Raw genomic sequence first — 22,592 nt, 5'->3', positions numbered from 1 at the left:
AGAACAAAATCATCAATAAATAATAATATTATAAATCCCATCAAATTAAAATGAAATCAACGGTTGATGGATGGGCTGTGAGGAAGAGAAGTGAGAGGGTGAGTGTAACGCTAAAATAGTAACCGAAAGAAGCAAAAAATCGGCGGAGAAGTCAAATAGGGTGATGCGCATGTGCGTGAAGGCAATAAAGTGCATCGAAGATATCGGTGCAAAAGTAGCAAACATCGCCAGCCAGCAGGCAGAGACAGAGTAAAGACTAAAGATATTGTACGAAATACAGAGCTAGAGCTACTGCCTGCTGCTAGAGCCAAAGCTCGGTAGCTAAACAGAACCTCCGACCCCTCCCCTGCATCATAACATATATTTAATAAACGTTACGTTACAAAATTAATTATTGATATAACACAGCATATAATATATATATATCACCTACGCACGTAACACGCGCATTGTGGCCCTGGTAGCTGCTTAAGCTGGTGCTCGCAGTGCATGGTGGAGTGTCGTTGGTGAAAAAAGTACAGTGGTGTAGAGGTACACGGGACGCCTCATTCTCTCTCAAGGACTCTTCTTCAGTGTCTTCCCTGCTTTTTCCATTTTTTTTGTTTGTCCTCCAGCTGGTTATACATACATATATATATCATATTTTTTATATTTCTTTGTTATTTGCGAAGCTTTTCATTTTCTCTTTCTTCTTCTTCCTCTTGCATTTGCGACCATCGATCACTTTTATTGTTTAATTTTGAGAAGTGAAAAAGAGAGATTATGGCCGTTGTGGGTGAAGAAGGAAAAGCGTCAGGTTCAAGAAGAATGGCTGCTCACCACAGAAAGCACATGGACGATGCTTTGCCTACCAAACACAAACCAGCTGAGGCTGGTAAAGTTTTGGTGTTTCGTAATTTATCTTCTTGACTATTTCATATTTAACCTCATCACGCACGCATATTACAATTATATTATTGGCTCACCAACTTCATTTACAAAGTAAATAATTAATTAGTCATCCCAAATAGCTTCACTTAGCCATCACTGAACTGCATCGGTTCTCCTTGTTTGACTCTATCATCATTTTGATCGGTGCCTTTATTTTTTTCTAAAAATTTATACATAAATAATTTTCTTTATAACCGTTATTTTTTTTCCTTTTTCATTTTAGTCTTAATCTGTGATTTCAGGTGGCAAAAATGAGCTATATAATGAACTATGGCGTGCATGTGCGGGCCCACTTGTTTATGTTCCACGTGTTGGGGACATTGTTTACTACTTTCTTCAAGGTCACATGGAACAGGTTTTCTATTCTCCCGTATTGTTTTTTCTTTTCTTTGAATTTAAAATGCCGGAGAATGTTTTCAATTCTTCTAATTTTGTTAGTTATTTTGCATCATAATTGCTATTATCAAAAGCATTACGGTATTGTTTTATTCAAGTCATGTGGCTTTCTTTAGCGGGAAGGATACTGTTTGATTTTTCTTGTGATTGCCCGTTTTGACTGCGGTACAGGTTGAGGCATACAACAGCCAAGATGATAAAGCAGAATTGCCCATTTACAATTTACCTCCTAAGATCCTCTGTGAGGTGGTCTATGCTCAACTGAAGGTGTATATATTTTCTTTCTTCTTCAATCGTCAGTTCTGTAAAATCAGATAAACAAATCAAAGCTGGACCCAGAATGATGCATGACTTAGTATTTTATGACCTCCTGTTCTGTACGTTATGTTGCAAGAACATTTTATTGATGATGTTCTTGACGGTTTGTTTTGATTTCTTGCAGGCGGAACCCGGCACCGATGAGGTGTTTGCACAAATTACTTTGCTTCCGAGGCCAGAGGTAAGCTACTGAATTTTAAAGGTCTCAAATGTCCGGTCTTCAGGAGTCTTGATTAATCATATTGCTCTTCAGATTAAATTCTGACATCATAATTTTAAGATGATGACAATTTATTTGATAATTACTTGGCTATAATTAGTGATCTTAACACTTTCCTACTTATCTTTCAGATAGACGAGCTGAGTCTGGAAGTTGGGAATTCTCCACCTCTGCCTCCAAAACTTAATGTGTGCTCTTTTAGCAAAAAACTCACTCCATCTGACACCAGCACACATGGCGGATTCTCTGTTCCTAAGAGACATGCCGATGAGTGCCTTCCACCACTGGTTTGCATCCTTGTTGTGAATCTTTTTGAACGATTTGCTAAAATTTTATGACGAAAGACGAAAGCTGCCAAACAATGTTGTTATAATCACTAATGATGTTCAGTACTGTAACATAGCCAATTCAATAGTTACTGCAATCATTTGCGAAAATGAAAGTCGACTGACTATTCCCTTGCAATCTTGCATCATGGAAGTATAAGGTCTTTCCGTTTTATGATCACTCGTAATAAAATGCCGAGGCGAATTAATCAGATAGGCCATTTCATTTATATCTTAATTATGTTATTGATGTTGCAGGATATGTCTAAGGATCCCCCACTACAAGAACTGGTTGCAAAGGATTTGCATGGGTTGGAATGGCGCTTTCGGCATATTTATCGTGGTACTTATATCTGTTTCCAATTGACACGAAACATCGTGTTTTGCAGTAATTTAACCATAAATTTTAGCTGTTCATTGCATCACAAAGATCATGAAGATGTTCCCTTTAAATTGGTTTAGTTTTCTGCATTTAACACCGCTTGCATTTGTAACCTGGAATGTACTTCTGATCAATCTTCTTTCTTAAGCATCTGTTAAATTTCCCTATATATGAAACCTATCTTAGTCAACTTCTGCTTATCCTGCCCCAATAATTAATGTAGGTCAGCCAAAGCGACATTTGCTTACGAGTGGTTGGAGTGTATTTGTAACTTCAAAGAAGCTTGTCGCTGGGGATGTGTGTATCTTCCTCAGGTTCTTCTCTCTTCTCTCACGCACTTGTTCAATTCAAACACACAAGCACAAAGTTGTATGTGTCGATAGTGTAATGTCTTTCTGTGAGTGTTTGTATGTGTCTGTACCACCCGTTTTGTTTTATATCCCACAAATTTCATGTACTAAGTTTTTGCTTAAAGTACAAGTTTCATTCTGTAGCTTGCATATATAGTCATGCGGTTCTGTGTTTTGTATAATTGAGGTTTTTTGTTTCCATTAGCTGTTTCAATTGGACCGATATCTGTTGATGTGTCTAGTGAATAATAATATTGATATCTGTATTCAGGGGAGGAGATGGAGAGCTTCGTGTCGGGGTACGTCGTGCGATGAAACTTCAGAATAATGCATCAACGTCGGTCATATCCAGCCTCAGCATGCAGCATGGAATACTTGCAGGGGCTTTTCATGCCATTTCTACCGGGACGAGGTTTACCGTTTACTACCATCCATGGTAAGTTCATGATGGTTTAAGATTCAGTGACTCGTGAAGTCAAATTTAAGAAAGCAAGGATTATAAATTTAGCTGATCCAATGCGATACACTTACAATCTGTTACAACAGAATTAACAATATTTGGTTTATACATTTTTGCAGGACACGTCCTGCTGAATTTCTCGTACCTTTTAGTCAATACATGAAGTCAGCTGAAATTGACTATTCTATTGGTACAAGATTCCGAATGGTATTTGAAGGCGAAGAGTGCGCAGACCAGAGGTGCAGGCCAAGCCTTTTTTCTATCTTCTGTCTCTTACAGTCTTTCTTCCACAATTGCTTTTTTTTTTTCCCCCCTCTCCTTTCCTTGCCATTGGAATAATATAACCCCCATAAAACTAACCAGCAGATTAGAAAAATGAACTAAACATAGTTCAAAATTTTAGCGATGGCATGCTATGACTTGTAAGTGCATGATTGAGCAGATGAAAGAAGCTTTTTGCAGGATTCAAAATTAATTTTGAAAAACCATCAATATATAGTTTTTTTTCTTACGGAGGATTATAATTTTCTAATAATTTTCTAAACCAGAATTGCTGGCACTGTTGTTGGTACTGAAGATGTTGATCACATTAGGTGGCCTGCTTCGGAATGGAGGTGTCTTAAGGTAAGCTTCTCATTTATGCTACTCAAGATCGGGACTTTGTTGCTTTCATGTTTTTCTGGTGAATTTATTCTGTTGATTTTTTTAGGTGAAATGGGATGCCACAACAGATTCAATAACGCGGCCAGCTAGAGTTTCTCCTTGGAACATAGAGCCAATAGAAAGAACCCACAAGAGGCCTGCTTCTGTGCAACACCAACAGAAGAGGCTGCGCCCAAATGATGCATCATCACCTTGGTTTTCCTCCTTGTTCAGTAATGGTCAGCAATCCTTAGCTATTACATCTTTTTATTTTGTAACAGGATTCTTTCTGAAGTTTTCTGCGTAAATACCGAAATGTCATTCAGGGGTCTTCCAAGGTCAAGAAAACAGGGTCACTGGTGTTAAGGCATTGGGCGCAGCTAAAACACCATTATTGCCATCTTTGGTGCGTCCGCCAAATCCTGTTTGGGCCCAAATGCAATCAGGCTTGGAGAATAAGCTGAAGTTTCCAATGCATGACCCATTTTATATGTGTCTCAACCGCATGGTGTCACTTCCTGGTGGAAGCCTAATGAGTCCTGGTCTTTCTAATCACTGGCCTGCATCACCATTCGCACCTTATGAAGTTTGCGAAACTGCTGCTCAAAGCAAAAACTTATCAGTTCCCAATGCCAGCTCTGAGAATTCTGGGTCTCAGATGTGCATGGCCTTGGAACTGAAGGATGAAAATAGAACACCACTAGCTCAACCAAATGGTGGCAGCAGATACATGCTTTTTGGAGTCAATTTAGTCAACAGTCCACCGGAGCTCCCTTCACCACAAATGGCCACTTCCAATGAGCTTGAAAGTCCTTGTTCTGTCCCTCCAACATCTCAGTCAAGCATTTCCGAAACTATCCAAGTTTCAGAGCCATCTAAGAGTGTATCTGGCATCCTTTCTGAAAAGCAATGCAAGAATTGCTATGTATCCAGGAGCTGCACCAAGGTACCATACCTCTTGCCATGTGTTTGGAAGCAGCATGAAGGAAGAATTGCTGCTAGTTGAACGATTAAAACCAGTATCATCAAGTTTAATAGTTTTGGAAGGTAATATGGGGAATTCTGTCTGTTTCTGTTCCGTTCAGGTGATCAAGTTTGGAACTGCTCTTGGAAGGTCAGTGGATCTCACTCAATTTCATGGGTACGATGAACTCATTTCTGAGCTTGACCAGATGTTTGACTTCAACGGAAGTTTGATTGATGGGAATAGCGGATTTCACATTGCATACATGGATGATGAAGGGGACATGATGCTAGTTGGAGACAACCCATGGCAGTTAAGTAGCAAAACCTTCTAACGTTGTTTTATTGCATATGCCTATGACTTGGCTGTTAACTGAGCTTGTGGTTGCATGCTATAAATGCAGGGACTTTCAGTGTGCGGTACGAAGAATGTTCATCTGCCCAAAGGAAGACATCGACGGGGTGATTCCAAGCTCACCAAATCCAACACCTCCTCAGTAGCTTTTTCTGGAGGTTTACTTGCGTGTCCACCTCATCTGTTCATGATATGATTGCAGCCTTTATATCTCTAATATCATGCTAATGCAGTTTATGTACTCAAAGCATGTTGATATTGCTAAACAAAATGTTCCGTTTTCTTTTAAGCGGGAAACTATGCCCATTATATGAACCTGCATGTTTTCGTTATGCAAAATAAAGGATGTTTCTGAATTTATTAAAGTAAACAAGGGATTCGACTGTTTTGGTCTTTTGATTTCCCTGAATCACAGTTATCGTGCAGGGGTGGTGGCGGCCACAATTGATGCTGCAACTTAAAATTCTTGTTATATCATTTTTTTTCTTTGTTTTTAACTATACTTTGCTGCCGCTATTGTCTACCGTATAAGTTATAACTAAGTTATAATTTTTATAGGGGAAATTATCAATTGTATACCTTTAGTTTACTCCGTTATTAAATTTACTACAATATTTTTAGGGTATATCAATCATTTATCTTAAATTGACAAAATATATCTACCGTCCATCAAACTGTTAGTTGCCATTTAAATATGATGACGTCAGAGGGATAACCTAATCTTTTTATATGATACAAGTGATAATTTAAGGGTATATAAGTAATAATAAGAAATTTTAAGGGTATACAAGTGATAATTTTTAAGGATAAAATCGCTAATTCGTTACTGTTCCGTTAACTTTCAAACGGCAGCTAACGATTTAGTAGACGGCAGATAACTTTTATCAATTTAAGGTGAATGATTGATACACACTTAAAATATTATAATATTTTTAATAAAAACATAAATTTAGGGTATACGAATAATAATTTTTTTTTATATATTTTCCCCTATAATAATATTATTTTTGGTTAAAAGTTATCTACACGACAGCGTTTTTTCTTTCCCTTTCATTTTTTTTTTCCGCTCACAAGCCAAACCCTAACTAACTATCCTCCTTATCATTCCCGCCAATTGACAGAGCTCCCGCCTGAAAGAACCTCTAGACAAAGTTAACATTCACAGTAAGAGAACAAATAGGCAAGAAAATCTCAAAAAACTCAAACAATGAGGTCCTTGTTTAGTCCTTGGGTAAGCCCTACAAATACAGTCATCCCAAATTTAAGCTTAATTACCGTTAATCTTCCCAATCATTTCTCCGTCTTATCGCAACCAAATTTCCTTCCAATTCGACCTCTTCGTTTTCCCACAATTACGAGATCTCAGCTTTATTCAAACCCACGAAGCAATGAAGAAGATCTGAACCCAGAGTCACCCGTTCAAGAACTTAGCGTCCCTGTCAATTGGCTCCACCCTCCCAAGGCCTTAGAGGTACTTCTTTTTCTTTGTGAGCTTGAAATAATTTAGTCTGATTGAGTAATCTTTTGATGGATAAATTGGGTAATCTGTTGATGAAGCGCTAATTGTTTCTAATTTGTGCCTCTGTGTGTGCTCGTGGGCATATGCGAGGGCATTTGTGTCAATTGCGAGATTGGGGACTGGGTGGTTGTATATTGATGCTTCCTAGTATCTGTGCAGGAATCAGAGTGGCTCAGGTTTACACTGCACAAATGGTTGGATGATGAGTACTGCCCCGAGCCAACCAATGTGGAAATCAGCAAGGTTGCTGCCCATTCCTACTATGAATCATTGCTAGAGAAACGAACTGATTTAGGTGAGATTTTATTGAAGATGGCTTCGGAATTGGAATCTATTTCCTATCAGGAAAGCTTTCATGGGGCGTTCTCATCGGCAAATGCTGCAGTGAACTTGATTGCCCAACGGATAGAGCAGGCATAGTTGTTTGATTAGGTTAAGGTTTGAAAGTAATTACCCACTGCTATATCATCTGTATTTTTAGTTAATGACATACACAGTTGTGTTCTTCTTTTAAATGGATTAATGTCATGCATTAATAATATGATAAAATAAATGCACTGACATGGAACCTTTTCATTTTGTTCATTGTATTTTTTTAGTAAATGTAAAATGCAGAAAAGTAGCACCTGGTTAATAGTATCCTGTACCTTGGGTCAAGGTGACTCAGAATTCGTGGACCACAAGGTCCACAATATTAAAGTGTTTATGAAACCCAACGATACCTGTAACTGTATATGCCTTGTCATTTTGTTTATTGTACTTTTTTCAGTAAATGTAAAATGCAGAAAAGTAGCAACTGGTTAATAGGTTCATGTACCTTGGGTCAAGGTGACTCAGAATTCGGGGACCACAATATTAAAGTGTCTATGCATACTCGATGTGTACAATGTTAACTTGTGCAAAATATGACAAACTTTTTTCAGGATTATGGATTAAATTCTGTTAGGATCAAGGCATATTCCTGTTTCTATACTTTGTTTGCTATTTGGTGGGGGTGAGTGGAGAGTATTTCTTTTGAATCAAACCAATCTCAGAATCATTATTTCTATAATCCACTCCGCGGCAAGCAATTCCTCTTTGGGATTGTATCTTTGCTGCATGGCCATCAGAAATTTTATGCCACACCCTAAGTAAACTGAGGATCATTTATGGCTGCCGCTAAAATGTTAGTGAATCCCAATTGCATGATGAAAGTAGGTAGGCTTCAGGCAACAAACAAATTCCTTGTAGCTCTACTGGTGCTGATCGCTGTTATATCCCTGTTCTCTCGAACAGTGATGGCACATAGAGCTGAACATGTATGCTCAGTTTATAATCCAGTCCCTTGTGTCATTTAAGTAGCTCTGAAAGAAGTTTATATACAAGTTTTGGATGGTCATACACCTGTAAACCCTTTCTTATTTAACCTGATTCGTAGTTTGACAAGGTAAATGTTAGTGCTGTGACTACCAATATCAACCCCGTGCTCCACATGGGCTTTGTTAATGGAGGAAGTGGGGTTTCCAATGACATGACCCCTGCAGATTCATGGTTGCATCCAATTTTTTATGATGAAGAAAGAGCTGTGACACCTGTGATGATAATTATATTACTTTATCTCTTGACACTGTTGTTGCCAAGACTGGGACAACTCTCATTTACTCTGAAGACGGAGATTGCCAATATGGATGCACCAAAGACGGTAATGGGTTTATCTCTGGTTATATTTGTGGGGGCAAAACATCACTCTTCTCTCTCTATGTCTCTACAGAAAGGACAATGACAGCAACCAGGACCTACTCTCTTTTTTAAATCGTGTTGTAGGTTTAGGGACTAAGCATAACTATATGTTGATAGCTGAGGAATTCACCACTGAATTAGACTGTCATAAAGGAACATTAAAGCTGCACAAATGTGAATGCTATTTTTCATATTTGTTCGAAGGTCATTTGTTCATTCTCAGATAAAATACACCAGATTTTATCATCTGCCTCTGAACATGAACAAAAATCTCCAGAAATTGCTGTTTGTTGTAAAATGATTGCACATCCAAATCACTCAAATGATACGGTTGATAAATTAAAGCGAGGGACCTTTCTTTGAATCTGGCCCCCATAAATGTAATCTGCAGTATAACTCTTGGACGGATCCTGCGAATCTCCTTCATGATGTTGCACATGGCATGGATCCCACTAATCTCAAGATATTTGTACTGTAGTAAGACAATTGTGATGCATGATTTGTTGGGGAGGGCCACTATAATTAGTTAAATGGCAAAAGATGTTTTTCACATGGCATAACTGCAAGATGACCTATTGAAAATTTGGTCTGGCACGAAGACACAGTATGTTATGCATGTGGAAAAAGGCAGAAGTGAAATCTAAATGCTGCTTGCATAATGATAGGCGATGAAACTGCAGCCTCTCGACGCCTATCATTCAACTTTGAACAATGCTTAATGACTAAACCCATATATATGCAAAGATGATGGTTGATTGAAGTTTCAATATAGCTAAAAGTAATTAGTTAATATGTCCTTCATACTAACCGTCATAAGCGACCAATGTCCTTGCTCCACGTGTGCATGAAAGGTGAAATTTCTCAAAGAGGCAGTCAGCAGGTCGAGTCCATGTCACTCATTCCCTTCCCTACAACCGTCAATTATTGAAGTGCTTCTGCTTTATAGGTCCCACTTCTCAACCACCAACTTGATTGAGTGCTCTGTGTTGTGATTTGCAGATGCCTTATGCTGCAATTTACACATGGAAATTCGGAAATATGGGTAAATGGATTCGAGGGGATTAAGTTAAGAATGCAATACTACTGTTGATTTTCCCTCTTTTTTTTTTTTTTTTGGGTTTTTTTGGGGTCTATAAATGAGGAACTTAAAATCGAGTCCCGTTTCATAATATTCTGAGAACACCGATGTTCTTGAGTTAATTACCTAAAAGTTCCAAATTCTATTGATGGGAACAGACAGCTAAAAAAGTGAGGAAGATAGACAAAATCATTTATTGGAACAAGAGGAATAAGACAAGAAATAATTAGAACATTTAGACGGTTGATGTCCTACGATCCGGGAATTATTGGAGAGTAGTTATAGTGGTTGGGCCACTAAAAGGAACGGCTATTTGATTCTCAGAGTCAGGAGTTAGGACCACGTTTGTTTTTCTTTTTCTTTTTTCTTTTTAATGATATAAATGTGCGCGCTAAATTAAACTAAATTAGACCTTGTTTTAAATATTTAAAAGATATCAAACTTCACTATATATAAAAAGAGTTTGAGTCATTGATCAAAAGGTGAGAGGAGACATTCATCATTTGAGTAAGAATACTAAAATTAGGTTAAATTTGAATTTGTTCACTCAATGTAATGATTATGGTGGGTTTAGTATCATTTTTCAAATGATGTTTTTAAATTTATTCTATATAATATATGATATATATTATTATACTAAATTTACTTAAATTTACAAAAAAAAAATATCGTTCACTTGACAAATAATGTATTCCATACCTATTATTTAAAATTAAATTTTGAGAGATGCAATTTGAATATTCCACAAGAGTAATGGTGGAAAAATAATTATATGATTCAGACAGAAATCAATATGTTGTCATGTCGAGATTGGTTTGTGTGGCAGGTGCTAAAGGCAATTATGCATAGATATAATTTATAATTTTATAATTACACGTAGAAGAATAGATGTTTTTATGCCGTTTCATTTAACCAGCCATCCAAATCTGAAAATTCAAGTCATAAGAGAAGTAAGGATTTAAAAAAAATTAATTTGTGCTTTGACTGTTTCCTTATTCTTAAAAAAAAAATTAAAAAAAATTCAAAGCTAGGATTAAATACACACTGGCTGCGTGGCAGGTTATCATAGGCGAAAGCAGCCACTAGCCAGCCACGGATGCTACAATAACACATTTTCTTTTTGTTATAAATTAAGAAGCTTTATTAGTTAGTTGGCAAAAATTCCCCCACACATTAATAATTCTCAGCTCTTGCTCCAACTCAGTAACTCGTACTCTTACATTCTCCCTCTCTCTGTGTCATGGAAGTGGCGGCGAAGAACAGTCTCTTGGTGTGCACACAGCTAGAATGTGAAACCACAGAAGAAATGCAAGCTTCAATAGAGCAAGCAAAGGTTGAAGGTGCGGATCTTGTAGAGCTTTGCATTGATTCCATGGAGTTCTCTCACATTTCTGAAGTTGACAAACTCATTCAGCACCCAACTCTCCCTGCTATTGTTTCCTACAGGTATTTAGAGTCCCCAAGCTTCTTCTTCTTCTTCTTCATCTCTTTCTTGTACCCCCACTTTCCCTTGTGATCATCTTATTCACATTTGGTGAAGGGAATTATAAAATTAAGTAGGTTATAACATAAAATATTAAAATTAGTGGAATTGAGTGAGCCAAAACGAGGATTATTAATTAACAAGTTATATAAACTTGAGTAGAGTAGGTTGCAACATAAAAACTATTAGTCCGGACATGAAAATATAATTGAAATTTTAATTCAGTCCCTTACATATAAATAAAAGTTGTTATACATAGTTCCACCCTGTTCACATTGTTTATTTAATTTTTAGGCATATGAATAAGGCAAAAATATTTGCGAGTTGCATAATAGAATTTCTGATATAGGCAATTAGGCAAAAGCGAGTTAGACAAGTGTCGAAACGTCATGAGTCTACTTGGCTCAGCTAGCCAACACACTTCTCTTCATTGCAGCAGATAGAGCTGGCCAAACATATCACCAAGCCACATTCATATCGTGTTAAATTTAGGTTGACTCCAAATAGGGTCCATTTAATAATCATGTTCAAATATTAAAGTCTTAATGTAACACGAAAAATAAATGAGTTATTCAATAACAAGCTTAATGGTTATATAGTGAACAAGGTTTACATCAAATATTTATATCAATATTATAAAATATATTTATCTATCAAAATATTACTCGTTTGTACTATTGAAATTACACTTATATTTATGTGAATAATATTATATATTGAGATTATAAACTATACATGTCTTCTAATATTTTACGATTAACACTATTAAAGTATTAAGTCTATATAGAATTTTATTAGTGAAACATCAGGTACATATTCATCCTTTACAAAAAGAGAAATGGAGAGAAATAAATTATATCTAATATTTGAGTTTTAATGATAAAAATTTATAATAAAAAATATAATCGTATTATTAATCAGATAAATGAGTTTAGTTAGCATTTACATTTTGGATTGAAGTGAGAATCTTGAGGAGTGGGAATCTTAGGATTGGGAGTGTGGAGTGGGAGTAGGTTGTTTACTTACATTGGAATAGGAGAATCGATTTGAAACCTGAATCCAATTTATGTGTTTACATTATTAATTAAATAAATAATTAATATTTATTAAAATTAATGTTTAATATTATTATTTTTAATGAATTTAATTTATAAAATAATATTATTATTTAAATAAATATAATATTTATTTATTATTATTTTATTAAATTTAATAAAAAAAATATGTTTATAATTATTATTTTTAATAAATATGATATTATTTATTTATTTTAATTATGAGGATAAAAAGGGAAGAGAGGAGAGTGGATTCCCACTCCCACCTCCCCCATGGGAGTGAGAATCTCACTTCCCACTCTAAAATTAGATGAGACCTACAAAGTGAGAATCTCACTCCCCCTTTAAAAATGGTATGTAAATATCAAGAAAGTAAATACAGCAACTTTAACCACTAACGTAACGTGAAAAAAATTGTGTCAGACCCCTTCGTTGCAGCTTGCTATGTTACGGATTATGTAACATACACACCCAATGGTTGGCAGCCATGTGCCCTGAGGAGGGAGAAAAGCATTGAAATCTAAGCAATGGGACTTGGCAGCCACTGGATCTGTAAGTTACATGATCCGTAACTTAACCAACTCCTGCTTATAAAAGCCAAAATGGACAACTTTCGAATTTGGGCCCCCATTAAACTGCGTAAATTATTTTGTATGAGAAGACAAAGATGCTGATATCATGTCATATAAGGGTTGCATCAACTTGATGAGTTATATTCAATAATCGACCGTAGATTATCACTATTACTGAATGCAGTCCTTAAATTGGATGTAAATATATTGGACTAGATGGACGGTCGAAGATGGACACAACTTCAGCCAGAAGCTTCTTATCAGCTCTCGTCACTTGTCAAATTTTAAGGTCCATAAACCTGACCACTCAGACAACAACGACACTTGAAGTCGCATGTTTATTTTTAATTGGACCCACCACATCACGTTTCACCGACCTTCATTGCCTTCAAAATTGTTCACATGGGCTTACCAAATCCTAGGGCCGTTTTTGTCTTTAAATAACGGAGCACCGATATTCGCCCAAAATGGGCACCGTGCAGCGCCCGTTTCTGCGGGCCACTTACGATTTTCTTTTCTTTTCTTTTTTCACACCAGCACTTGACCACAGAAACGGCAACTTGGCCTGCGGCCCTACTATGCCCATTTTGAGCAAATATTACTTTTATTTTCCTAATTTTTTAATCCTCTCCTAGACTTTTACCATTTTTTGGCGTTTTATCGGCTAGCTTAGACATACAATGTTGTCACATAATTACCTTGCAAAATTTATAATGATCAAATCAGAATCAGTGTCACGTTTGATACATTTCGAATTTGGAGCCAAAATAAAAAGGCCATGCAGTTGCAGTGGACTGGACCCTGAGCTAAGTTTGTCACTTGACAGGCTCAAATCATCGAGGAAGTCGAGCGATGAAGCGTGCAAGAATACTTGCCTGCAAGTACTGAGACGGGCTCTTGACTTGGATGTCGAATTTGTCGAAATGGACTACGAGGTTTGATTGCAAAATAGAAAATTGTCACTACCTGCTAACAATAACAATTTTTTTTTAAGTGTGTGTACAGTGGATCCGATTTATTAAATTCTATAAAATAAAAATAAAAACTGTGCAACAGGTAGCCTCTGATCCGCTCATGAGTGAAATTATATACAGTCGATCCAATACCAAAATAATTGTATCAAGCTATTTGAATGGTGGAGGGAAACCTACGACAGAGAAACTTGGGGATGTCATTGCCTGCATGCAGGCTACTGGAGCAGATGTTATGAAGCTTGAAATTGCAGTGGATTCTATTACAGACTTGGCCCCTGTTTTTGAGATGCTTACTCACTGCCAGGTAGTAGCATTCATTAACTTTTCATCTTATATATGTTAATTATTAACTGAAACATTGGTAAGGCAACATGGGGCATTTTTAATTGCTATCTTCAGGTGCCTTTAATCGCTCTGGCAGTGGGCAGTAGGGGTCTTATAAGCCAGCTACTGGGTCCCAAATTTGGTGGATTTTTGGTGTATGGATCCCTGGGAGGAAAATCAGTACCTGGGCTGCCTACGCTAGTCAGCCTTAAACAAGTTTATCAGCTTGAACATATCAACCCAGACACAAAAATTTTCGGCCTAGTTTCAAATCCAGTAGGCCACAGTAAGGGGCCAATTCTGCATAACCCAGCCTTTAGGCATACAAGATTTAACGGTATCTATGTGCCCATGCTCGTCGATGATGTCAAGGAGTTCTTCAGAACCTATTCAGGCACTGACTTTGCTGGTTTCAGGTTATTAACAATTTTTTATTTATTTTTGGCCCAAAGAAAGCATTGTGATTATGAAGTGATTATTATTTTTCTGTTTAATCTAATTGATGATTTATTCTTTGATGGTTTTGTAGTGTAGGAATCCCCCATAAGGAACCAGCAGTGGCATGCTGTGATGAAGTCCATCCACTGGCTAAGGTCTGTATAGCTTTGCGATGTTTGTTTTTCATTGTTTGAAAATCAGATCGTGTTTCATTGTTTTTCTCTATGTAGGTCCAAAAATTCCCACCAAATTCTGTTTATTCAATGCTGACATTTATACCGATGAATTGTAAATAACAATTTCCGTTTCACGGCAAGTGAATTAATTTGAACTACTGTCAATGATAGCTTAATGACACATATATAAGCTTCTGAATTGTGGATTGTTTTGAAACCAGTCCATAGGAGCTGTAAATACCATCATAAGGAGGCCTATTGACGGGAAGCTGGTTGGTTATAACACAGATTGCGAGTCTGCAATATCTGCAATAGAGGATGCACTAAGAGGTATTTTTCTTATTTCTGCGGTGACTCGTTGAGTGCAAATTTTTTATTATTGTAGTTCGTATATCCAGGAAAGGAAAATTATGAAAGATCGCTCATGCATTTTCATGGGGTGTACAGAAAGGCAAGGAATCAATGGGGTGGCATCACACACTTCTCCTATAGCTGGGAAAATTTTTGTGTTGGTCGGAGCAGGAGGAGCAGGAAGAGCTTTGGCTTTTGGAGCCAAAAGTAGAGGAGCTCGGGTCATCATCTTCAACCGCAACTATGGTAAGGCAGGTTAAAAATTTCCTTCATGTTAAAATCAAGCAGCCTTTCTTCTCTATGTCTAACTTTGACATTCTTCTAAAAAGAGAGAGCAAAGGCTCTAGCAGATGCAGTTTCAGGGGAAGCTCTGCATTTTGAATATTTGCATGAATTCTTCCCAGAGAAGGGCATGATTCTTGCAAATGCTTCTGCCATTGGAATGGAACCAAATTCCGATCAAAGTCCTGTTCCCAAGGTCGTAATTCTCCTGAAATCTCTTTCCTTGAAGATTATATATAAGTACTCATATTGATTACTAAATCCTTCACCTTCCATGATTGTTTAGGAGGCCTTGAAAGCATATGAGCTCGTATTTGATGCGGTCTATACACCTAGAAATACAAGGCTCCTGAGAGAGGCTGCTGAGGTTGGAGCCACTGTTGTGAGCGGGGTTGAGATGTTCATCAGGCAGGCTCTAGGTCAATTCAGACTTTTCACTGGTGGCTTAGGTATCAATCCCCACTTCCTTTTAGTTTTAATCTGTCGTTCCAAATAACAGTGATTTGTGTCTTAGAACATCCTGCTTCCACTGATTTGCAGCTCCAGAGGATTTCATGCGCAAGCTTGTTTTAGAACAGTTCTGATTGTTGCGCTTAAATTCCTTCACTTTCTGATTGTTGCGCCTAAATTCCTGCACTTAGTCCTGTGAGGTATTGAAGTAATAATTTTGTGAAGATGGTTTCTAGCTTCTCCCCTGACAGATGGTTGATGATATACCAGTTAAGAGCTCGAGCTCCTATACTCACTTGCATGCCCATCAAAATATTTGTATATGCTAGCAAAATATCAGGAAAATGCTAATAAGATATCAAGACAAGCACTTGTATTAATATTTCTAAAATCTCCAAGAAAGAATTAACTTGGCTTTTTAGTATGGCCCTGTATGATAAATAAACAGATAAGTAGCTAATATAAGAGGTAGATTCCTCATATGATCTGTAAACAACTTCTAATTAGCAATTAGAAATCATATACAGCATATTCCATCTTTTTACACTTGAGGAAGATGACATTTATGATCATAATATTCCTTCAAACCGCGATGGGCAATGAACTTTTACAACACCTGAACAGGTGCAGGCAATTTCAGATTCTTAAATGATGTAAAACCTCCATCCACTACCAAATTATGCCCACTTACATACTTGGCATCGTCAGATGCCAGATAGAGTGCGGCATTAGCAATATCATTGGGTTCACAGTGTGTTCCTTCTAACACACCAGTACTGTATACCAATTCCAGAAGCCGTGAAGCATCAACACCAGCATAAATCTGACTCATTTCTTCCATCACAAAAGGAGTTGGAATTGCAAAAGGCGATATGCAATTAATCCTGATTCCATACTCACATAGCTCAGCTGCCATAGATTTGACTAGTCCTATGATGGCTGACTTGGAAACAGAATACGTGTGCTGCGCGAGCCCGCCCAATAATCCTGTAACACTGGCTGTACACAGAATGCAACCACTTCTGCGCGGAATCATGACACGAGTGGAATGCTTGATACCAGCCACAACTCCTCGCACATTGATCCTCATGACTTGATCAAAAACTTCAAGGTTAAGGTCCACAATACTTCTGGGAGTTTTGCAGGCTACCCCTGCATTGTTGTACATGATGTCAAGTTGGTTGTGTTTAGATATGGTGAAATCAACAGCATCAGAGACATCTGATTCTTTGGTGACGTCACAGGCAATGAAGGTGGCATTAGGTCCAAGTTCTTTTGCAGTTTGTTGGCCAAGTTGGTGTTGAATATCAGCAATAACAACTTTGGCACCATTGCTGATAAATTTTGCAGCTGTTGCTTTTCCAATACCACTTGCTGCTCCAGTGATCAGTGCTACTTTCTCTTCTAGCTTTCTTTATCACAAGATAAAACAAAACACTTCAATTACCATATGCAAACTGAAAATTCCATCTTAATTGTGTATTGAGAAGCAAAGTACTAATTGCAGATTATGCCAGATAATTGCCTCTTGATGTTTTATCTTAAAATATTTACATAGTAACAGTTCAATTTTTTGGTTCGTTTTGCGGGTGACCAGAGGGCAGGCAGAAGCTGCCATGTGACAAATAAACAATTGCCTAACTACTTCCTAGAACTCGCTTCATGACTTTAGATTAATTAAAGTTAATCAGTACCCAATAACGAACTTCAAATAAAACAAAAAGGACGGCTGTTACAAGATATATATAATATTGTCATTTAATTGAAAAATCTATTCTAAGTGTTCGGACATGGACCTGTAGCAAAAGAAGACACGGTCCGGCAAACAGTTAATGGATAATATTATTAAAATACGGTTTGGCTTCTTACTGGCAATATTATATATATATATATATATATATATTTTGGCATCAACCAGAGTTTTCTTCTGTAGTAAGTAAGCAAATACTTCAAAGAAAAGGGGGAAGTAAGGGCAACGTTAATTTCATAGCATACCTTGACTCTGTGGATAATCCCCTGCTGCATCTCTCAGCAAGTAGAGCTATTGAAATGGGCACTTTTTTGCTGTTTCAAAAATAGAACAGTGATGAATAAGCTGTATTATAAACTCGTTCGATAAACAATGCCAACAGACAAGAGATCAAGAGAGAGTAGATGAAAATGAAGACGGTATAATTGGTGGGCAAGCCAACTCATTTCATACCCTATAATAGTGACAAACAAGCACCAAATGAAAACAGAAAACAAAGGAGAGAAGGCATTAGAAGCTGACATATGATTAGTCTTAGCAGAAACAGAATGGAAACCCAGATGCCTTATCTATGAAAATGAAGAATGAAGATTAAAAGAAACTGCAGAAAACCTCAACTAATTCTCTTAAACATTTAAGAGAAAGAGAGAAAGCAGTTGGAGAAACAAACCTCAGTCCCTGTCTGATCATATTTCCTTGCAGCAGCTAGAGCTTTACACAGAGAGAGAGAGAGAGAGAGGGGAGAGAGGGTGAGAGGGAGAAGAGTTGCTTGCTACTTCAGTGAAACGGCAATAGAGTATGTGATGGACAGAATATGCCCTTCCAACAAGTTGCAATGTCTAAGATTGGACTTTATAAGCGTCTATGTTCATGACATGACTTGTATATTTAAGGTTCGTTGGATTGGACGACTTCTCGTTTCTTTTCTCGACGACACGTCGGTTTTCACTTTTTTCGGGGTAGTTAGTTCAACCAATAAAAGGTAATGACGATTAAATTGAGGCATATATTACAAGACTACTTATATTTAAACCTAAAAATGCGGCGTAATGTCGATAAAACAATGATAAAATCTTATGGTGTGATATTGTGAAGTTAAGAGTTAGTATTATTTTTTAGGAATGTGATCTTTTGCTAATTTAAGTTTAGCTGATCTTTTAATTTTTTTTATATGTCTTTTAATAATAGTGTATTGATAAAAATTAATTTTTATTTATTTATTAACTATAGCACACTTAAATTATTTATTCAATACATGATTAGATCAAGAGAGAATTTTATTTTCTAATATAATACCACCCAATTTTATAATTTTTTTTTTAATTGCTGCCACCATTAATAGCTTTTTATCATTTTCTATGTTATAGTGCACGGAATCAATGTAGTTACGAAACCATAGTAGCCTCCTCAGCCGATGAAGAGCCGAAGCAGTAAAATAATTATCGCCAATTGAAAGCTATCAACACAACAGGCTGGAATATTGGAACTCTTGAAAGTGCAAAAGGTCGCAAGGAAAAAGATGGATGACGGGGAACCTTGATCAAAAGGACCACCTCTGATTTGTAAGGATCTGAAATTGGAGGGTCCAAATTCACATGGCCTGGAGGAAAAATATATATATATATTATTACACCTTTCTGTATCCTGAATCTGAATCCAGCTCTCTGGAAATTGAAAAGCAACGTCATCATGTTCAAAATAAGTCAACCTACAAGAAAGTGGTCCACCACCACTCGGCTTTGCCTACCAAAACATTAGAAATTTAGAATGTCGGCCCCACTTTTGGACAATGCTCCAATGTCAGAGCGGCCACAAAACATGGCATTAATATTCTAACTCAACAACTGTTTATTGAGTTGAAATTCTGAAATAATTATGTCAAAAAGAAGAGAGCTCTCCAAGCGTCGTTCAAAAGTTTTTAAGCAACCCATTATTATGTTGCAAATATATAAAGGAACGCTAATAATTAAAAACTCTTAAACTCCAAAAATGGCAATACTTCTATATACTAAACATAAAAAAGTAAGTAAGAATTGACTTAAGAACTCATATATCTACCAACTCATTTCTGGAGGAATCTGAGGGGACCGAGGTTCGATCCATACTCCTCTTAGGCCACGGCTTTTAGATTGTTGAGAGACTCTCTCATTGAAGAGAATTTTGCCATGGCGACCATCTGGAACCACTGTGCCGCAAGTACTAACCGATACGTCCTCGCCTAGACCCAACCTCTCGTTCATGCTACAGCGTTTAAAGCTGTCCCTCCAAAGGAAGAACGGCACAGTTTCAGTATTCGGATGATCTTCTCCAGAGCCAAAAATTATTTTATAATTTTTCCACTTTCCATTTTCGGGAGTGAAGGTAAGAAGTCTGTCTTTATCATCATAGAACTGGAATGTGTTATCAGCATAAGCAGCACCTGTAATAGTCTTTATGAGCCCGTTGAGATGGGTGCATGTGTGCGTCGTCCACTCTTTTGCTCCCCGAGAAAGCAGATGTAGATCAACTCCTGGTGCATTCTGGCACGCAACAGCAACAATGCAATCTTCGGACGTGGGAGGAGCCGAAAATGTAGCAACAACATTGCATTGTTCTGATTTGCGGAACTTGGGAAGGTCTATTTTAGAAGCCGAAAAGGGGCAAAAGAAGAACGGTGAGTCATCCCTGTGTAAAAGAAGCCACCCCTCCTTTGATGCAATGCACGCTGCCCCATTCATCTCTGGGATACTGATCTTGTACTTCTTGTCTGTTTCGCTGACCAAAAAGCATTGAGAATTTTTACCATAGAGTAGAAACCACAGGGCACGATTTGGGGAGGATATAATCTGAGCTGAAATCTGAGATGAAGGCGTAGATGCAGCTGAATTCCAACCTTTACACACAATGCTGAAACTGAAAAGATCAATTACGCCTAAACGTTCCGCGATTAATGATAGTAGCTCAGAGGGAAGATCAGCCCATTGCCCTGTCGCCATTCTTCAGTCCTACATGAGCAAATAATAACTGCTGACAAATTTTTGATACGAACAGAAAATGGCAAAAGAAATTCCCATCGTAGAGAAACATATATTACATCAGTAACAGCCAATAGAGGCAATGCTGGGTTTTTAAGTCCTATTATCAATTTTCTTTATAAATTTATCAAACCAAGAGCACCTTAGGCTCCCCTGCATTAAAACTACTCCGCAGCCAAGCCAATATGACAACTGAACTACTTACAATTGATTTCTGAAAAAATCTGAATTACTTGCAGCAGGCGCTGCTAGAGCAATACATGAAATTTTCAGTAATCAATATAAAGTCTAATACATAAACAAGCCTATAACTTAATTACAGAATGCACTGAAAAGAACTCAAGTAATTTTTATTAAATTATTCCAGAGATTAAAAACTAAATCCCAGCTGCAACCTTACAGGGAGCGATCTCATTGAATATAGACTTCCAACGCATCCACACACATTGACACACTCATTGTCTATAATATATAGTCATATTAATTTATCATAAAGGTCTCAATTTCGATGATCAAGTATAATCGTATAAGGGTCCTAATTTTTTTTTTTTTCAATTAAAAGAAGTGCATGACAATAATTAAATTGTAACACATTCAGCAATGTAATGTACACAACAATGAAAGAAGCAACAAAGTTGATATTTACCTCTTCTGGTTTTGGTAAAAGAGTGACTGAAGAAACTCGATCACAGAGAAGAGAAAATATTTTGAAGGGTTTATGAGACAAAGAAAGAGAGATTGTATGAAATTCTAAACCACCAGGTACGAGAGTTTAACTAGGATTGGTTATAGAACTTTACAAGTTACCAAAACTAACAAGGATTCTTTCCTGAAAAAATAAATAAATAAATAAATAAAACTCACTTTATATAAGTTTTTAAGTTTTTTATGAGTGATGATATCTCCACTCCACATTTTTGTATGATTCCACCCCATTTTCAAAAAAATAATTATAAAAGTTGCACATTATTTTTAAAATTTTCAAATCAAGAAGGGTTTTGGAGAATTAATTAATTAAATCTATGTTAATTAAATTTTTGTGAATTAGATTTATTTAGTATATTTGATTAAAAAGATTGCTTTGACATAAGTTTAAATTGATTATTTTACCCTTACAACGTAAAATTATCAAGAATTTACTTTAACTTCAATATTTTTCTAATTTGTACCAAACTCATTGTTTTTAATACTACTTTATTAGTATGATTATTATTTTTTAATTAAACTAACATAGCGTCTTAATAGCACAATTCTCATGTAAATTATTAGGTTGTTAAATTTATGTCATTTACGCGTAAGGGCAATGAAATAATAATTAGGTTTCATTTAAAAATATTAGATTATAAGTTGCAAAATCAAATACCTAAATTATTATATATAATAACTCATGTTTTATGAGGCTAATTTTGTCTTTTTATATCATAATAATAAAATAGCAAAATAAAACTTATATTAAAATTTATGATAAAAGATAGTCAAAGAACCTAAGAAAAAAAATTAGTAGAAGAGTTTAATTGATTAACTATACAAAACTTTTATTAAATTATATTTTTTAAGAATATTGCGAACTTATTGTAATTATTTTATAAAAGTGGGGTGAATTTACAAAAATAGTGGGGTAGAAATATCCCCATCCAAGTTTTATTTTATTTATTTTAGGAAAATTATTTATTATATGTACATCTAACAACCACAAAAATTTGACATGTTCTTTGCATCTCCTTTATTTTTAAACTTATATCAATCAACTACTTTGACACTAATAAATGACTATTTTACCCCAAAATGAATTAAATTTTATTCTACAAAATTTTGAAAAATAAAAATATTATAATTACAAGTATACGCATGAACTTAATAAAAAAAATCTCAAAATCTAAGATGTTAAATTTTTATAATTATATTTTCATTTAAAAATTATTGTGTTAATTTTTTGTAATTATAATTTTATTTAATTTTTGTAATTAAATAAAGTATAGAAAAGTTTACTAAAATTAACATGAAGAGAAAAGCTAATTATTATTATTGCAAACTCACGTATAATAAAAATTACGAAACTTCTCAA

At 36.1% G+C, this 22,592-nt stretch overlaps 5 protein-coding genes across 10 annotated transcripts; 3 read left to right on the top strand and 2 right to left on the bottom strand.

The window, feature by feature from the left end:
* The first annotated feature begins 280 nt into the window (after window positions 1–280).
* On the top strand, window positions 281–5,741 carry LOC102626503 (auxin response factor 2B-like). Of its 6 annotated transcripts, none has more exons than XM_025099066.2 (15): window positions 288–531; window positions 748–892; window positions 1,173–1,285; window positions 1,498–1,593; window positions 1,769–1,825; window positions 1,996–2,151; window positions 2,449–2,533; window positions 2,796–2,886; window positions 3,194–3,358; window positions 3,502–3,621; window positions 3,931–4,006; window positions 4,092–4,263; window positions 4,351–4,970; window positions 5,110–5,300; window positions 5,392–5,741. In XM_025099066.2, exons 2-15 carry the CDS (start codon window positions 763–765, stop codon window positions 5,486–5,488), a joined length of 2,169 nt encoding a protein of 722 aa, XP_024954834.1. In that variant the 5' UTR covers window positions 288–531; window positions 748–762; the 3' UTR covers window positions 5,489–5,741. The 6 variants fall into 6 exon arrangements, with proteins under 6 accessions (XP_024954835.1, XP_024954834.1, XP_024954833.1 ...); XM_052438457.1 differs by having other exon boundaries at window positions 289–531; window positions 748–874; XM_025099067.2 differs by having other exon boundaries at window positions 281–892; window positions 4,092–4,257.
* Window positions 5,742–6,390: 649 nt separating this feature from the next.
* LOC102626208 (uncharacterized) lies at window positions 6,391–7,594 on the top strand. Its single transcript, XM_006479797.4, has 2 exons — window positions 6,391–6,813; window positions 7,021–7,594. Exons 1-2 carry the CDS (start codon window positions 6,550–6,552, stop codon window positions 7,279–7,281), a joined length of 525 nt encoding a protein of 174 aa, XP_006479860.1. The 5' UTR covers window positions 6,391–6,549; the 3' UTR covers window positions 7,282–7,594.
* Window positions 7,595–10,797: 3,203 nt separating this feature from the next.
* LOC102625541 (bifunctional 3-dehydroquinate dehydratase/shikimate dehydrogenase, chloroplastic-like) lies at window positions 10,798–16,307 on the top strand. The gene is made up of 10 exons (XM_006479795.4): window positions 10,798–11,104; window positions 13,595–13,703; window positions 13,825–14,046; window positions 14,142–14,482; window positions 14,596–14,659; window positions 14,902–15,010; window positions 15,128–15,277; window positions 15,361–15,509; window positions 15,600–15,762; window positions 15,854–16,307. Exons 1-10 carry the CDS (start codon window positions 10,899–10,901, stop codon window positions 15,895–15,897), a joined length of 1,557 nt encoding a protein of 518 aa, XP_006479858.1. The 5' UTR covers window positions 10,798–10,898; the 3' UTR covers window positions 15,898–16,307.
* Window positions 16,122–18,360, bottom strand: LOC102625919 (zerumbone synthase). The gene is made up of 3 exons (XM_006479796.4): window positions 18,184–18,360; window positions 17,759–17,827; window positions 16,122–17,175 (listed from the first exon to the last, which is right to left on the bottom strand). Exons 1-3 carry the CDS (start codon window positions 18,201–18,203, stop codon window positions 16,371–16,373), a joined length of 894 nt encoding a protein of 297 aa, XP_006479859.1. The 5' UTR covers window positions 18,204–18,360; the 3' UTR covers window positions 16,122–16,370.
* A 1,207-nt stretch (window positions 18,361–19,567) lies between these two features.
* Window positions 19,568–20,488, bottom strand: LOC107177233 (F-box/kelch-repeat protein At1g57790-like). Its single transcript, XM_015530744.1, has one exon. It carries the CDS (start codon window positions 20,486–20,488, stop codon window positions 19,568–19,570), a length of 921 nt encoding a protein of 306 aa, XP_015386230.1.
* Window positions 20,489–22,592: the final 2,104 nt, after the last annotated feature.

Source organism: Citrus sinensis, chromosome 3 (assembly GCF_022201045.2).
Source record: "Citrus sinensis cultivar Valencia sweet orange chromosome 3, DVS_A1.0, whole genome shotgun sequence".
NCBI classification, from domain to species: domain Eukaryota; kingdom Viridiplantae; phylum Streptophyta; class Magnoliopsida; order Sapindales; family Rutaceae; genus Citrus; species Citrus sinensis.
Note: the sequence above shows the minus strand (reverse complement) of the source record. Positions and strands in the feature narration are given on the sequence as shown.